The sequence below is a fragment of the Lutjanus erythropterus genome, chromosome 3, assembly GCF_056507025.1.
Source record: "Lutjanus erythropterus isolate fLutEry1 chromosome 3, fLutEry1.hap2, whole genome shotgun sequence".
In the NCBI taxonomy this organism is placed as follows: domain Eukaryota; kingdom Metazoa; phylum Chordata; class Actinopteri; order Lutjaniformes; family Lutjanidae; genus Lutjanus; species Lutjanus erythropterus.
Window position 1 is genome coordinate 6,260,221 of NC_139319.1, and position 18,559 is coordinate 6,278,779.

Consider the following 18,559-nt stretch of genomic DNA (forward strand, 5'->3'; position numbering starts at 1 on the left):
TAAAAAAATAAAAAAACGCACTTATCAAAGATTTACACACAAAGCTACGAACTGTGAAAGGTACTGTTTACACACTGGTGTGTGAACGTGGAAGTTTGTGTGTGTGCGCAGTAATGCCAGTGGCACTGAGGGCCACATGTGTTGGTCCAGAGGAGATTGAAAGTGAATTGGAAGCTATTAATCTGACCTCCCTTTGCTATCAGATTTGGTTTGGAGCAGAATATATATTCACCCCACGTGCTCCATTTCTCTGCCACACAGCCTGCTTCTCTTTTCTCTCCGTCTTTATCTCTCCCTCCTGTCCTTCCTTCTTTCCCATCCGCAGGTACGGGTTTAGATGTGGAGAGCAGCGTTTTACATCTCACCCTTTGAAACGATCTCTATTATTCCCTCCACCCGTGCTGCTCTGATTATCCCTTCCCTATGTGAATGAACTCAGCTGTGTCTCCGCCTGAGAGCTGGTTAACGTGATATTTGCAGAGCCGCACTACGCTCCACTCTCACTTTCAGCCCAGCATCAGTGGAATCACACAGATGCGGATACAATGACAGTACTCCCTGCTGGATACAGCTTTGTTGTTACAAAGTAGGGAAGAGAAACCGCAGACCGTGACAAGTTTGCCTTGACGTTTCATTTCTTATGCAACTTTGCAGTTGATTCAGCATGGGAAATGTACAATTTAGCAAAAACAAATAGCAATTTTACAGGGATGGTAAGACTGTTGGCAGCACCCCAGTGTGAATATGTTAGACTGTGCACAACCACAATACTTAGTTCCAATTGAAGTATTTTTCTTAAACACTTTTGTTGTGCTTCTTTGATTCAGTAAACTGAGTTTGTTGTTTATAGGTGCTCTCTCGCTAAAGATGAAAGCCTTGGGGCAGCAATAAAGTTAAGATTTAATCAGATAAAGTTAGTGATGTAGCTTCATAGAGCAAGCTGCTGGAAATTGTGTCAGAGAGAAACAATTTGGCCTCCTTTCCTCAGACAACAGTTTAATTAATGTTGCCTGTCTTCATATCTACAGATCCAGGTCTTAAATAGAAACAAAAAGTCTTTAAAACTGCATCAAGCACAGTTTTTGACAATAAAACTGAATCAAATGACTCCCTCTGATATAAGGTGGTGTGTAATACCACAGATCCCACTGAGAATCAACACCTCGGGTTGCAGCTGTGCCGAGCAGCAGCAGTTTCCATCTTAAAGTTAATTAAGCTCTAAAGGCACTGACCGTCCTCTGTAAAACAAACCCATGTCACCTGCAGTAACTTAAAAAAACTAGTATCATAAATTCTAAATGTGCACCATTTGCAAAGCACCGAATGACCAAGAGGCAAAGTAAATGGTGCAGAAGGTCAAAAAATGCAAATATTTTCTCAGCAGTTGAGCAAACCAAGGACGACAAGCGAGTGAATACTGGACTTACATTTAACAAGCAGCCTGAAATACAACTGCAAGAGGAAGCTATACAAAAAGTGGTTGATCAGTCTTCTGCTACTGGTGAATCTGCACTTTATTTGAAATAAGTCTATTAGCTATCAGCAGCACAAAAAATTTTTAGACCATAGACAATTGGTCTATAATGTATATCATGTGATCCTTTATGTACAGTACCAGGTTTTCAATGCTCTGTTAGTGAAAAATACAGCATTTCTACACAATGAAAGAAAGTAAGATTTGTATATAAAGTCTATAACAGTGTCCTTGCATTTTATTTGTATGTACTTTTGCAGTCATCAGTATGTAGGATATAGGGAATATATACATACATGGGTATATATACATAAGACATATGATGTTTATGATAAGTAAATGTTAAATAATTGACAAACTTAACTTGCACTTTTATAATTTATAAAAATGCACCAAACTAACTTTAAAAAAAAAATAAAAAATACACAAAACCGTTAGTGTAAACATACTACAAGGAGTTTTCAACTGGTTATGAAACAGTATATGACTATATGACCTACATATGACCTTCATTAGAGAATAATGCCTGCCACCAAGTCGGATTCTGCTTTAAAACAGATGTGTACCTGGTTATCTGTGCTTTTGAATGTAAATGTTGCGGATTCTTCCTTTAACCAATGATTTGCACATAAATTGCAAACTGACATTCAGAATTTGTAAAGTATTACCAACCATTAATGTGAAAATGCATGAGGATTAACAAAGTATTATTATTATTACGTATTACTCTTGACTCTCTCCCCAGTAGAGCGTCGAGCTGCAGACCGGGTTTTTGATCCTCAGTGGGATCGGCAGAACTACAATAGCCATATTTTCACATTGAAGCGAGTCATTTGAGTTCTTTTGCGGTGTTAAAAATATCCAGAATATTGCTGCGCAGAGCAGTAACGGCAGTGTTTTTGTAGGCCGCTGAATAACATTACTTTAACATTATTCCTGTGATAATTGGTGTTTTGCACCCACCCAGACATGTTCCTGGGTTAAGCTATTCACAGTTTTGCTGTTGCAGCCACACTGTGATCCCAATCGTGTCAAGCTGCCGTTTCATGACTTGGCAAAAAAAAAGGGCCCTCTATGAGAAGTACACTTACATGTGAATACAATTAAAGTTGTACACTTATGCCCAAGTAGAGCAGAAGTACATTTCTGGTGTTGAAATTTCAAGTATATGCACTTGAAATGTAGTGCAGCTCAATTTGCAGGGCATAAAACATATCTAATATGAAGACTTAGAGTGTCAGAGTGCATTTAGTGCACTTGGACAATTGACACTGGTGCAACTGCAGTCATTGCTGACTCAAGTGCAAAATTTTAATACTTTAAAGCTGTCATATTTGTTAAAGTAACGTACAAATGTGCTACTCACTGTGGATTTGACTGGTAATAAATAAACACAGGCTTGTTTTATCTGATTTCAAGGGAAATCCAACCCAGTAGCGGGGATTAAGAGCAACCACACAGAAACTGATAATCTGATTTGCTTATGTAGGTCACTTAGAGGCATCAGTAATAACTTGAGAATATTTCATAACCAGTTATAATTTCTTTATAGTAGCTTTAAGTACAGGTATAAAAACACAGTTCTGATATTTGTAGATAATTAAAAATACTGCACTATTTTGGTAGCTGATGAAATACAAAAATACATACACCTTGCTAAAACTACAATCTGCGATATAGTTCTGTTTCTGAAAAAACAATTCCTGGCAGGTTCTTTAGTCTTTCTTTTCTTTAAAGGACAGAAGGAAACAACTGTGAAATTGACATTTTGGGTGTGTTAATGTGGATGACAGACAGAGAAAAAGACTAAAGTGAGCGGATGAGTAACACATAAGCCGACGAGACTCAGCAAGCAACAAAAAAAAAAAAAAGTGATTCACAAATGTAAGTCGCGGGGTAATCGGAAAAATTATGTCACATACAGCGATTTGGAATAAGTGCAGAGTGACGAAAGTTAGATCACTGCACATGACCAAAGGCATTTTTTTTTTTTTTTATCCCAGCTGCCAACTATCCCACTCTGCTTCTGCAGAATGATTTAACACAATGAAAACTACAAATGATTTACTGTCTAGAAGGGAAGGAGTGAGGAAGAGTGATAGTGACAGAGGGAGAAGGAGAGAGGGAGGAGGGAGCTGAGCCAGCAGCCATCACAGAACTCCTTAACAATAACTCCTCTTTTTACTTAAAACTCTGTCTTCCTTTCTCTTTTAAGACCCCTCTTCAAACCGTGCTCTTTCAGTCTGATTTCTATTAGCTCCTCAACTTGACCCCTGTCTTTTCTGAGTGTGCCCATATACTTTTCATTTGATAAAAATGAAATACTCCTTTCAAGTTGCTCTCCTTGACTTTATCAGAGAGCCCTCAAATTTTCTCCAACGTTCACTCAACTGTGAAGCTACATTTTTTTTTCAATTTCCACCCATATCACTCCATTGACCTTTTTCAACCTCACCAGTCTGACTGTTCGAGCTCCACATCTTTCCTCCGTCATCATGTAAAATATCATGTTTAATATTGTGCTCTTTTAATGTTTATTATCTGCTACATTATAACTTCTTATTAGTTGTCAATATCACTTCCAATATTACTTTTAAGTGCAACTGCTAATACTACTTTTTCTTTTTTAGCTTACTTTTGTACATACTTATCTTGCTTCTATTGTGATGCTATTAGAAATGCTTTCTTTGCAGTCATACACTTCATATTTTATATTTCACATTATTTTAATACCCTTTGTTTTATGTTACCGTAATATTTGACATAATCAGGCACAATAAAGTTCTGTCTTATCTTATCTTAAAAACTGCATTAAAAATGCCTGTAATGGCCTGTTATATTGTAAAATTCAAGATGCAATAAAAAGGCTGTGTACAGTTGATGCTTTGGTTAATAAATTGTGCGAGTGCAGCAGAGTGGCTGCATCCCTTGATAATATTCCTGCACAATGGCATCATAATCAATAGTAATGATGGCCAAATTATGAAAATAAGGCCCAGGCTGGAAAATGATAGTACTTAGAGAACTTTGAAGAGCTTTTTTTCAAACATTGCCACACAAGTCTGAAAATTATTGGTGTAATTTTAGACATTAGCATCCATCTTCATTCTTTCTTTCACATTTCCTTTATTAATTCATTCATTGTCCATTATTTGCATAATCGGTGGTTTTAAGGATTTATTTTTTTTCCAAATTAAGTCTCACTGCTGTACTCCTTCCTTGCCCACATTTTGCCGATATCCCTCCTGAGTAAAATTAAGCGCATCTACACACACATGCTACAAGTTCCGGGAGTTCCTGAATGTGTTCGGACACATAAAGACGATTTCACTGGTGGATCAATCCACAGCAGCACTCAATCTGAACTCACAATGAGAGAAAGTGGACATGGTCAATATGAGCCTTTTCATTTTAGGGAAGTAACAAGGACACACACACGCACATAAGTACACAGGCACACACTCATACATTCACTTTCCTATATTCGATTTCCTCCTTTAGTTACAGTGATTTGATTGGTGACGTGTGTCTTTGACACTGCTGCTGGTTTCAGACTTAACAGAAACTCCACCTCTGCTGGTTAAACTACTCATATTCTGCAAAAGGTTTGCTTTCATCCATAATTAATCATAGGTGTGTTTTGGGCGTACCGTGAGTCAAAGCAGAATCAGAGTTTCATCTCCCATTCCCTTTAAAAGCATTGTTATTTAAATGGCGCTTTCGGCAAGCTGAAGACGCGAATGGTTTACTGCTGAGGAAATGGATCAGCGTGTGGGAAGACATGCAGTGCAGCAGTGACTCTGACAGCAGGGAGTGCATATGTCTCCAAATCATCCGACAGGAGATTACAGAAGACTGGTACATACCTGCGGATAAGTGAAGTTAACACCAACATTTATCCTCACTGAGAGACAGGCCCTTGGCTGCTGGACCTTCTGCCTCTACTGTCTTCCAATCCTCTGTCCCATCATCAACTCCGTTTGACTACATATGAGCTAATGCATCAATATACGCTGCTATGCACCATATTCATCGAAAAGTCCGAACACAAGGAGGAGGAGGAGACTCACATCCTTATTGTGGAGGACTTCCTGCTTTACGCCTGCAAATCTTTGGTTGATGTGCTAAACCAACGAACTACATGGTGCCAGATTATTTGGTGCTAGTTGGAGAGATGTCTGCCTTTTCTGCAATATAATGGAACTAAATATCATAAGGCTTGTGGTGCTCAAAGTACCCAAAAAGTGCACTTGAATTTGAAAATTCAAAACCAATGTCTTGTTCAAAAAATCATTGTGACCAGTTTGATGTAGGAATCATGTTCTTTCTGCAACAGAATCTACCGGAACTACTTTATTTTCTACTAGAATGAAAGTAGCTCCTATATGGAGGTCTGTGAATTATCTTGAGTAACTGGGTAATGATTTCTAGAGAGAGACACTTGCTTTGAGTTTTGTATTTTTGTTTTTTTGGGTTTTTTTTTTTTGCTGCTTGGACTAATTTAGTCCTGTTCATTTGAAGAAAAGGCAGACTTCAGTGTAGAAAGTATCTCCAAAACTCACACCAAAACAATTAAGACCGACAAAGAGCACTACTGGCCAGGGGGATTTATGCACTTTAAATTTGAGAAGGAGCTGTCCTTTTAACACCAATATGCCCAAAGGCACACAGATGGGTTTAAAGTCTGTAGCCAAACCCCGTCTGTTGCACCACAAGGCTGCAACACTCGCCACCACAACAAAAACATAATCGTTGGACGGGTGAAGAAGTTTTTCTATCACCAGATCCTTACCAGCAGTGTAGATAAAAAACGTAAAGCTTTACCAGAGGGGCGAACTTGAAACAGTCAAATGTGGTTTTACTTAAAGCTGTTAAACAGGTGAATATCTTGACCTGCTGGTGGCACTAAATGAAGAATATCATTAGAAATCATTAGAATTTATCCTCTTGGCACCATAGATGACAATGTAATCAAGTGGTGTCACTATTACGAGTGCCAGTCCACCAGTATAATGAATAGTAGGCTGCACATCATTACACATTAGCTTGCATAAGATCTTGTTGTTAGCCAAACAGCAGTAGAACATCAGTTTTGGGTGCGAGCATAGCACTATTTGATACAAGAATACAGAACTTTAAGCCATGCCAGGCTTAACGTTCTGAGTCCATATGAATAATGTTCTGTTGAGATCAAGTTCTTAGCTCTCCGACAAATCTCTGACTCATGCGTCATCACCGTAATTGCACCACAGGACTGTAACAGAGCCTTTGTTTGTTCCTGGCAGTCGGTTTATTCACCACACATGAGCTTAGTTAGTGGAGAAAATTACACTTCATTCACTTGTGAGCTCTTCAAAGTAACACAGGAGAGACGGGGCAGGGACACTCGTAACAGAGACATAGAAAGAGACGCCGGGAGAGAGTGGGAGAGTCAGAATTAAAGACAAGGGATCAAAACACAGGGAAAGATGTTTCATATAGACATGAATGGACGGCTTGCCTAATAAGAACTCTGTTTTTTTTTTCCTGTCTCTTTCTTCCTCTTTCGGTTATTAATTCATGTCAGGCTCGACCAGTGGCTGATGTGCTGCCTGCTTAATGGAAAGGTAAGAAAGGAGAGTGTCTACAAACAGAGCATTTATTTCAGCCTCGTTCTTTCTATCACAGGAATCATGGCCTGGGAAGAAAATGTGGTCCCTTATTTATGGGACAAAACCATAAATCATGGTTCTGTCTGACACATGCTGACATCCATGCAAATAAACCAAAATGCATCTTTAAATATACGCAGCCACACATCCATAATATATTTGCTGCATTCATTCTATCACCATCTCCTTTAAAACACTTCCTATTGACAGCCTTTCCCTCCTCCTCCTCCTTCTCTATGCCTGCTTCCTTACTCTCTCCTTGGTTTCTCTCCATCCTTTCATTTGTCTCTTCCTCACTGCGTCTCTTTTCATCCCTTGTCTCTTTGCTGTTTCCCATATCGTATTCTTATCCTCCATCTCTGCTTCAATGAACTCCAACCAGTCAGTCTCCGCTTCTCCACACACTCACTCTTGCTCTTTACACTCAGCGGTGTTACTACTTACAGATATAAAAAAAAATTCTGTGTTTGGGGAGTTTGCGTCTAAGTGTGTGAGTCACACATGACTTCACTGTAAGTGTTGCTCTTAAGAAGCTTGATAAGCAGTCTCTGCTGAACCTGGGGGAAGCTAACGCAGTGCAGTGCTTGTGCTGTAATCCAGCTCTCCTGTCAATTTGTGCTTGTGTTTGTGCGGCTACACTGGTGTGACAGAATACACAAACACCACAAAAACATATAGAGCCTTGAGTACAACAGTACAAGCTGAGGATGACAAGTATTTCATAATCGAGAGGAGAGTAAATCTTTTGAACAGGAACTTTTAACCTCTTAAATAGTGTTTCTACATCCTGGTCCTTGGGGCCCACTGAAACACATGTTTAGGGGTGCTTTTCAATATGTTGAGTTTTGTAAGCTAGAAAAAAAACCGACTCAAAGTCTCATTGAAATACAGTTGAGAAATGTAACAGCTATTGTGCTTTTAATCCAGAAAAAAGGTAACTCCGCCACTTACATTTATTTGTTCACAGGCCAGTCTTTACTGGACCAATATGGCAGTGATGCTGATGTACAAACCAAAATGGTATTAAATGTCTATGTGCAGGAGCCACTGACCTGCATGTTTTAGACATTCCCCTGCTCCAGCACAGCTGATTCAAATGATTAGGTCTTTGTCAGGCTTCTGCAGAGTCTTGATGACAAGTTGATCATCTGAATCAGGTTTGTTGGAAGAGGGACACATCTCGCAGAGCAGTGTGACGGGGGAATCAACCAAACTGTTCTAGATCAAAGTCCCAAAACTGTTTCACTCCAGACACACCAAAGTAAAAGGAGTCTTAGTCCAGTATGTCCATTGGTTGATAGTGTTTACACTAAAATATACATTTCAAATGAAACAATTTCCAAAATACCAGGACGAATCAATTTTGGACAATAACCAGAGGTCTATAATGTGTAAAAAAAATTGTTGCGTCATAAATGTTGGCTCCTGTTTTCAATTAATGTGCAACTGCAATCTGCATATATTAATTTATTAAGGGAAACAGCTCCCCACAGAGTGAAGGTGATCTGGCTCAGTGACGGGCCACACAGCCCACTTACACTTGGCCCAAACACAGCACCTTCCTTCCCTTCCTCTCATCTCCTCTCACCTCCTTCTTCCACTCACATCCTCTCTTCCTCTCTCCTAAACCCTGTCAGAAGTGCCTGTGACAAATAGTCAAATGAGAAAGTAAACACTCAGCCTGAACACTGAACACTTATAAACCATTGCTTAAAAGAAAAAAGAAAAAAGAACGGTGCTGCATAGAGTCAGCTATGGTCATACAGTTGGCTGAGATCTGACTATGTCATGGTTCATGTGGCTACAAGACCTGGACCACCTGCAGCCTGTAATTCATCGCTGTATTTGGGCTGAGTGTAAGTAGGCTATGTGTCCCGTCACTGGGCCAGACCAATTTTGCTATGTGGGTCACGGAGTCAGCTGCTGGAGCGCAGCAGACAGATATCAGGACGCATTCTGCAAGCGAAGGAGAGCTCACAGGCTCAGCTCAGCAGGGGGATTTCAAAGTGATCACCAACTGTAGAAAATAAGTAGTAACATACTGATCTTGACTCTGCAATGTTTGCTTTAACCTTTAAATTCCTTATGAAGTATGATCCTTGGTCCTTATGAAGGACTGATTCAATCTGATATAACGTTACTCCATCATTGCTTGTTAAATTTCATCTGTGCTATATTTACTCGTGGTTTTCAGAAGTGGAGAATCTTTCCTGCAGAACTGGTGTTTGCAAACTGTACGACATAAATAAATCCCAAAGAATACATAATCCACCTCTGTTTGGGGCTTAATGTGTCAGATCTGCAGTGGAAAAACAGATGCAAAGCATCAGTAAATCTGGCCATTGATGTGATGTACACATTTAGACTTTGATCCAGCTTCTCATGCACCACATGCATATATCAAATAATGACACAGCAGTGCTGATTCACTGTGGGGGGGTAAGTTCAGTGAAATGAAACTAACTAGACAGAGTTTGTGTCACAGCTGAATTCATCAGCTACTAATAGAAAATTAAACTTTAATATATAGTTTTCTTAATGTTTCCTTTATAGACTAGAATTGGAAGACTGCTGAGTGATTATATGATGATGGATTAGGACATGAAAAATCTGCATCCTTGAAGATAATCCACCTCATTCACAGTATAAAAAGGATATGGGTTGGAGACCATGCGGATGCACCAGCTGCGAGGACGGGTTGTCTGTTTGAGGCAGAAGAAGACCACAGGTACCAGCTCAGGGTAGGGGACAACTAACACACTGGTATCACTGCTGCCATCATCATCATCATCATCTTCATCATCCCCATCACACTCCACCATCTCCTCCTCCCCCTTTTCGATCCTCTCCTCCTGAATTATCCCTTCCTCCTCTATTTCCTCCTCTTTCTCCTCCTTTTCCTCGGGACACGGGAGGTGGTAGGGGGAGGGCCCGCGGGGGGAGGAGGAAGCAACGGCATCGTTGCCATCACCCCTGGCTATGGCTGTTGTTGTTGCCCTGGAGATCGCTGCCGCCGACGGTGTCGTCGCTGTTGATGTTGCAACGCTGGGGCCCTCCTCCTCCTCGCTCGTCATGGCAACGCAACGGTCTGGGATGAGAGAAGCAGGGAAGACACACAGAGAAAGAAGAATTGAAATTTAAAAACCGCTTCATCGACTTCAGGTTTGAAATCAATTCTGAAAGCAGCAGTTCTTAGATCAGGATAAACAACACCGATCTTACATTTATCACGACTATGGAGGGAAAAAACACAAGCCAAAAACCTCTAAAGGCACAAGACAGACTCAAGAACTGAATCATCTTATAAACAATTTATGATCAACTAAAACTACTTTTTAAGATTACCAAAGGGCACATCCTTGGTTAAAGATTTGTCATGGGTGGAGGAACCTAAATTGTGTGTTAGTAGGAGTAGAGTGCAAACAATGTTACGTTGCAAATTGACTTCACGCACTACAACCCTCTCTACACTGTGGACAGACAGACTGTGAAGTCCTCTGACAAAATTAACAACCACTACCTGGTCAGTGACGACACATGTGGTCTTTATTCGGCTATTTCAACATTTAAAAAGTCATTACCAAGACCAGAGTTTAAGGTGACCAAGACAAGACCAAGACCAAGACCAAGACAGGTTGAAACAGAGACAAGAATCCCACAATGCACGATGCAGTTATGATAAAATGTAGAACATGCAAACCTTGGACACTCCTCAAATTGTTCTGAAAGATCTGCATTTCCATAAAGTCACCCACAGGAAACAAATAAAGATTTGTTCTTGTGTGGGAATTTTCCTTTATTTTCTATGATCAATCATACAAACACTAAGGAGCTGAAATCAACTGAACAGTCGTTGTGAAGGAAATTTTGTGAGCTGGTTAACTCATGACTGAAGAAGTTTCAGCAGACCTTGATGTATTATGCAGAGGACTGTCTTGAAGCTCGGTCGAGGAGCAACATGGAGTGAGTCATGGCGTAACTGCCACCAAATTCTGAAGATGTCCTCCTGTCGAAGAGAATTTAAACAATGCTTTTCCTGAGATGAACTCAGTCATGTTTGCAAGTCATATGCAATGCCTGCTACACCAGCTCTGTGTCAGACTGTTTGGTTTAAGGTATAGTGCAAACCCATCCTCCTATGGGCTCGGTCTGTGAGAGACGGAGACTTTTCCCTCATGATCCTCATTCAACACTCCTTATCCATGTTTTACAACCCACCTGACACAAAGCAGCTTTTTGAAAGCATCAGGTTTTCCTGGTGACTCTTGTCTTCGCCTGGAAACCATCATTAATTCCAGAATGTCTCAAACAGTTATGCAATACTTAAGAATTCACTTTTCTCTGTCTTTTCTTTGACAATATAGTCAATTTTTAAGGTCCCTAGACAAGACTTTAAAAATGTGGCCTCAAGACCAAGACTGATCTGAAGTACTGTAACACTACTGCCAGCATATCTTTCCATTTCTGTTGTCAGACAACAGAACAAGTATGAAATAGTTATTTAATCATATCTGATAAATGCTGCCTCTTATTAACCAATCTCAGGTTACTGTCAGGTAACAGCTCTGCTGCTTATTTAGCTATGCTGACATTTTAAATTAGTAATCACAGAAAAGGTTTGAGGCTACAGAAAAGCCTTTTTTGGCACAAAGCCCCCAGTTCTCACATGGCTGGCTTACCCAACTGTTCTGAAAAAGTTTAAGATTTACACACTCTGGAAACCATTTTGAAAAAGCTCAATTATTGGGTGACAATAACACCATTTTAGTCTGAACGGGGGGCTCAAATGGCGAGAAAGAGATGCGTTTGCAAATTTAACCCGCTCCCTCTTAAAGACTTTTATGGCATAAACATAAAAAGACAGAAAGACAATCTACCCTCGCACAAATCAGTACATTAAAGTAAACACCAAACTGATTTAATGACATGGATTTTATCATCAAATTTAGGGACAATCCAATATCTTTCATTTAAGTTATTGCACTTCACTTAAAGACAATTAAACAAGGCACCCAGCTGACATTCATTATTTCGCAAATATTTCTCTATCAGGAATAAGTCTGATCACTGGCAGAAACAAGAGAGAGACAGAAAGGGAGCGCAAATGAGAGAGGTTGTAAACGAGAGCTGGAGAGAGAAATAAAGGAGTAAAGAATGAGAGTGTTAGCAGGGAGAGTTCAGTGGTTTAGTCAGAGGCTTAGTGTTGAGAGGAATCAATACTGTGTAGCTGGAGAGAGAATAAAGGGAGCAGAAGTCCTGATATGACAGAGTGGCACCTGCCCATGGATTTCCAATGAGCGAGCTGAGCGCACAGTTCTCGTAAAAAAACTACTGAAAGCTCAAGTCCACTTCAGTCATGGCTGAGAGCTTTGGAAGGTCTTTAAAGTAGACTGTGTTCATTTGACTTTCAGGTTGTTTTTCAGGTTATTTTTATGACAACCAAAGAAAGGAAGTTTGCTAAGACAAAACAAAACACTTTATATTTGTGTTCCCTTATTTACACAGTCAACATGGAATCAATTTGGCAGCGGATGAAGAAGTGCAACAGCAAACGTTACAGTCGCCACACCTTGGGGAAAACAACAAGGTGTTTGGTGATTTCAGCTCAATTTTCAACACAACTTCCCGCCATGAAGCTGATTGGAAAATTTTACACTCTGGGCTCAAAACCACACTCTGTAACTGCTTATCACAAACAGACCCCAGACATTTCAAACCCATCACCTGAACACCGGAGTACCCCAGGGCAGCGTGTTCAGCCCCTTCCTGTTCACACTACACATCCATGACTGCAGCCCCCGACATGGAGAAAACTCTATTGCAAAGTTTGTAGATGACACCACCATCATCTTCTGGATTTCAAACTACAACGAGAGTTCACATCAGGAGGAAATCAACAATGTTGTAGAGCGGTGTATCGAAAACAACCAGCAAAACTGGTCTACATAAGTGGAGCTGAGGTTGAGAAGATGAACAGTTTTAATGTTTTGGGAATCACAGAGAACCTGTCATGGACATCACACATCTCCATTCTGGTTAAGGAAGCTGAGAAACTGCTGTATTCTTTCAGGGAACTTAAGGAGGCAAAATTTCTGCACCAGTTCTGACCGGAAACATCACAAACAGGACAGCAGGACTCTTGAGCAGCTCCCTAAAACTGCCCAGGACATAATTGGTGCCCATCTACTGACAATACCCATCTCATCCATGGTCTGTTCACTCTGCTGCCATCAGCCAAGAGATAGAGAGGTTTCTGCTGCTTTCTACCACACTACAGAGTCGATAGCACACCACCAAGAAAAGGAGTTTCATTTTTATGACTGAGGATATTATTTTTTCACCCATTCACAGTATAGAATTTTTTGTGAGTAGCATAAAAAGGGACTATTACTGCCATCTCATTACACAGCATTGTGTTGATCAATGAATGAACCACATAACCTTGTATATCTTCATCTTCCCAGAGAGAGGAAAGCCAGCTAATTAGATCTGAGATACAGGGGAAATGTCTTGTGAGAAAGGACTACTGTATAAAAGTGACAAGCACCGGGTTTCTGTTGCTAAATAACAGCAGGGAACAAAACAACACTTTTCAAAATACAAGAAATCTCAGTTCCTGGCAGAGAACTCGTCGATTCATTGGTAAGATAACATAAAAGTTTATAGAACCCCTGTGGAGAAATTTGGATGCTGCAGCAGCTGCTGAGTAATAAGATCGCTGCATGGAAAGTAAAAGAAGAACACAACTAACATGAAAACGAGCACTGTTTAGAACGAAAATCAAAATGAATAGATAGACAAATCGATAGATGTTGTTTTTCACAGTCTCGCGTTTTTGATCCCGATCAGCTGTAAACAAGATTCTATGCAACCACTTTTTAGTAATTTGCGCATTTGGATTTTATTAATCATGCTGAAAGGCTTGTTTACTAGTTCTTAAAAATACTGCCTGTATAATAACATGCCACTTATCAGAGGGGATCAGCATTGGATGCAACAGATGGTCCTGATGCAGGACTGATTTTAAGTCAAATACCCATCTGTGGATTCTTGTGCTCATAAAGTTACCGCAAATACAGACCTGCTAGGAAGATGAACTTCTCAGCAGAAGTTCGTAAGATTCCACATTGATATTAAGTCTATATAAAGAATCCAAAATATGACTTAGATTCTCTGAGTCTCTGTAGAGCCACCATTTCTTCCTTAAAACTGGAGCACTCATGGGAACCCTAGATCTGCAAACCAATAGGGAAAGTGTAGCTAGGGGTGTATTGCTGCAGTCTCCAGTCATTCAACATCATAATACTTAGTGTCACAGCTCTACTTCAACATTAACAGTAACAGCAGGTGTGTCATTATCTGCTACCTACAGATGGTATAGCATTAATGTGTGTGTTGAGTTTTCCCTAAAACTTTTCCTAACAACCCATATGGCTGAATGTGCAGCAAAACAGAAAAACCTGGCTGTAAAGTGACAATGGTCTTATGTCCAGAGCCTGCAAGTACAGCAACTTTGCAGTTATACATATAAAACAGTGGTTTTCAAATGTGTTCTGCCCAAAGCATCCAAAATATGACTTAGATTCTCTGAGTCTCTGTAGAGCCACCATTTCTTCCTTAAAACTGGAGCACTCATGGGAACCCTAGATCTGCAAACCAATAGGGAAAGTGTAGCTAGGGGTGTATTGCTGCAGTCTCCAGTCATTCAACATCATAATACTTAGTGTCACAGCTCTACTTCAACATTAACAGTAACAGCAGGTGTGTCATTATCTGCTACCTACAGATGGTATAGCATTAATGTGTGTGTTGAGTTTTCCCTAAAACTTTTCCTAACAACCCATATGGCTGAATGTGCAGCAAAACAGAAAAACCTGGCTGTAAAGTGACAATGGTCTTATGTCCAGAGCCTGCAAGTACAGCAACTTTGCAGTTATACATATAAAACAGTGGTTTTCAAATGTGTTCTGCCCAAAGCAGTTTTTACTTACAAAATAATTAAAGAAGTAATTTTAAACTTTGTAAAATTACATGTAGCCACACATTCCTTTGAAACAGACATTCCTCAAAATTAAAAATGATTTCTGCCTGGATGGGTCTCATATCCAGCCATAGTCCTCAATGTCCATCACATGTGGACAATAGCAAACCTCTTTTTTTAAATGTCTGAAGGTGTTCGATAAATAAAGCACACTCCCTGACTGCCTGCGGTGTGGCTGATGCTATTTGGCAACTTGGGTTTGCTTTGATGGCAGTTTCCAAAGACATTTGAGGGGGAATTTACCTCTGTACTGGGAACAGAGTGCATTCAAAGTGCTGATCATTCATAACTTTTTATATAGTTGTATAGTGCAATAATAATGTATGGTTCTCATAACATCCCAAGGCACACCGGAGTGTCCCGGCACAGCTTTTAGGAACTACTGCAGAAACAAAAGATGGTTCTCAGAAAACAAAAAAAGTGTCGAGAGAATGGCAAACAATAATCCTCGGGTACAAAGAGAGTGCATCTGGGTAGCTCTTTCCTATTAAAAGTCCTTTTCCTATTAAAATGCAAAGTGCAGGATTCAGTGACACATTACTGCTCATTAGGGCCAGTGGGACCGGCTAGCTGCTGTTTACTGTCTGCAGCAACACTTTGCTCTGGCCTCACTGCTGTGTTTGCAGCTGTTGTGAATTGTCCTTTACAGCAAGAGCAAGTAATGCACTTTGCATCATGAACATGTCTAGAAGTTTCAAACTTTGTGCCTTTGTTGAGGAGCTGCATAACATTTACCATAGTTTTAGGTGCAGAGGGAATTGTATAAAATGCGATTGCTTTGTGCATTCAGTCTCTGCACCATCTGCATAATGTACTCTGGTTTTCTGCATATTTCTGCATAGTCCCTGCACAATGGCTGGTGGACATTATAGCGTGATACAATGACTTCCATGTACCTGAAAGGGACACTTGTCATATTGTATGGTCTTGCACATTGCTGGTTATTTTCTCCTTTGATATATCACAGACCATTAACAGTCTGTAAGAGACAATCAGGCGAAGAGGAGTGAAGTAATTTTGGCTGTCCTGTTCACCATTGTTTTGAATGGACTCATGATGGAAATTACAGGTTGTGACCGTCCTGAAATATGTCAAGATTCAGCGAGATAATAGGTCATATCCATCAAGACAGAAATACAATGCAATTTTAAAATAATTGTCAGCATCACCGGTAAAATGATTTGGACTACCTTTAAAGAAAATTTAAGAGCGAAAAAGAAAAGTTCAAGTGCATGTTTCATCACGGTGATAATCCTGTGGTAAGTAACTCAGACATAAAGGCACAAAGTTCAAGTGGGATTCAATTTTCATCCAGTGGTGTCACACATCTAGGAGCTGCGTAGTTCAAGACGTGCTTGGATTAACAAAATGTCTATTTCTGGGAACAAAAAAGGAATACTTTTGAGCTGCAGTGATTAGTCAAATGTTAATGATCAGATTCCCCGATCATTAACCCTGAGGTGAGGTTCACTAATATATGACGGGACACGGCTCCCATTAATCTGTCAGAGACATAATAAGAACAAAGGCTCTAATATAGCCTAAAATAATGATTTCAGCCTTTGAAACTTTAAAAACAAAGTCTGACAAAATCAAAATGAGGTTACCTGTTATAGAACAGGTTCTCTAATGGTTAAAGGAACAAAATGATTATCATTGATTATCATAGAATATCCACATGGTGCACTGCTGGTTTACTCAAAACAACTGTCAACACATTCCCAAAAGTCAATCTTATTATTAAATCATACAGAGGATGAGAACACGCACGTCAACATTACTGCCACTGCCAGTGACCTGAAAAACTAATAATTCATTTAGAGGAACATCATGGTCTACTTGCATGTCTGCCGCCTTGTTAAATCTGAACTAATGATCCATGCTACTGAATCACACTGTTGAATAATAGCCGTGATTTCACTGGGACAACAGTGACTGTTACACAATGTTTTCTTTTACCTTTTATTTTTCAGCAGCATGAGCAACCAAGTAAATTTACGCCTTGTTGCAGAGGTGGGACAAAATAATTGTTTTTCAAGTCAAAAGTAAGTCTTGGTACTGAAGTCGTGAGTTTTGAATAAAAATTGTAATAACTGAGTGAAGAAAATTAAATCTAACAAATTTATATATTTTTTCTTTTTTCTCTGGGGCATGATGTTTATGTATGACTACATTTTGTTTTTTCTGGTAAACCGCCTGCCACTTTGGACAACAAAGCTAATTTTCTCCCTCAAACGTGTTGAGTTGGTACTCAGCTAAAAGGCAATAAAACAACACAGCCATCTCCTGGATGGTGTTGTTAAGTCCGAGTGGCGTATGTGTGTGATTAATGACATGTGTCAGGCACGGATTGACCTTTGCTGATCACATGTCAGCAGCCAGCTCATATATCATGGTGCTGTGCAAAGCTAAGGGTCACGATGGACATTGCAACCTACCATAAAACCACGAGGAGGGAAAGGGAGGGGCATTTGAAATGTACACGCACACACAGAAGTCTGTACAATGAATTATTTCTGAGAAAATTAAAAGACGGATTGAGTTTTCTGTCACATAACTTTGATTTATTGTATTTTGAGCGCCAATCAGACTAATGCATAAGAGGTACAGTACATACTGCACGCTGCACACTGCACACTGCACACACACACAGATTACCGGCAAAGCTCTGAAGAATTTAGATAATTTGCTTAGTGTGTTTATATTTCATGAACATATCCAGCATTTCACACCAATCACATGCACAGAACTTCTTGTCCTGTGGTACAATCGATGCTGCATGTTAAACTATTTTCAACATCCAGCAGGTTCCTTTGAACTCATACTGAAAATTTTTCACTAGCCTCACATTAACTAACTAATTTATCATGATCTTATTCATCTTAATGCTGTGATGAGTTTTCACTGTCTTGGCAGGATTTCCAACTTGTGCAACTTGAAAAACCTGCTCTGAAAACTTAAGTGCCTCAAACCACAGCAATCCCACATAGAAATGACTATAAAATCTATAAAAATTAACAATAATAAATAACAGATTTTAGCTTTGATATAGTAGTAGTATAGTATTAGGTATCACATTTTGATGAAGTTCAGGGACTTAGAGATGGTAAGACTGAAAGATGGTCTACCTCTGATGATGAAGAAAAAACTACTCCAGAGCTACAGAGGTGTGAAGAGTGCCTCTTTAACCTAATTTGGTTTGGACATACAGAGTGATCCGAACCATTAAATCCTATTTTGTTGGATCATTTGATATAATTTAATACACTGAGGCATTATTGTTTCTGCTGAATAGGTGACTTTTACAGGTGAAGCTGTGTTGTATTGTCTGTCTACCTGCCGTGGCTTATTCAACCAAACCTGAAGGAAGGCAAAGGGATGTGAAACTATTCA

General features: G+C 39.7%; 1 protein-coding gene across 1 annotated transcript in view; it reads right to left on the reverse strand.

Annotated features, from left to right (window-relative positions):
- Positions 1 to 9,719: 9,719 nt before the first annotated feature.
- LOC146329522 (uncharacterized) overlaps positions 9,720 to 18,559 on the reverse strand; it is a 78,538-nt gene continuing 69,698 nt past the window's right edge. Inside the window, exon 2 of the mRNA XM_084714438.1 lies at positions 9,720 to 10,213. Within this exon, the coding sequence (XP_084570564.1) occupies positions 9,720 to 10,199 (480 nt within the window). The 5' untranslated portion in view covers positions 10,200 to 10,213. The remainder of the gene's footprint in view (positions 10,214 to 18,559) is intronic.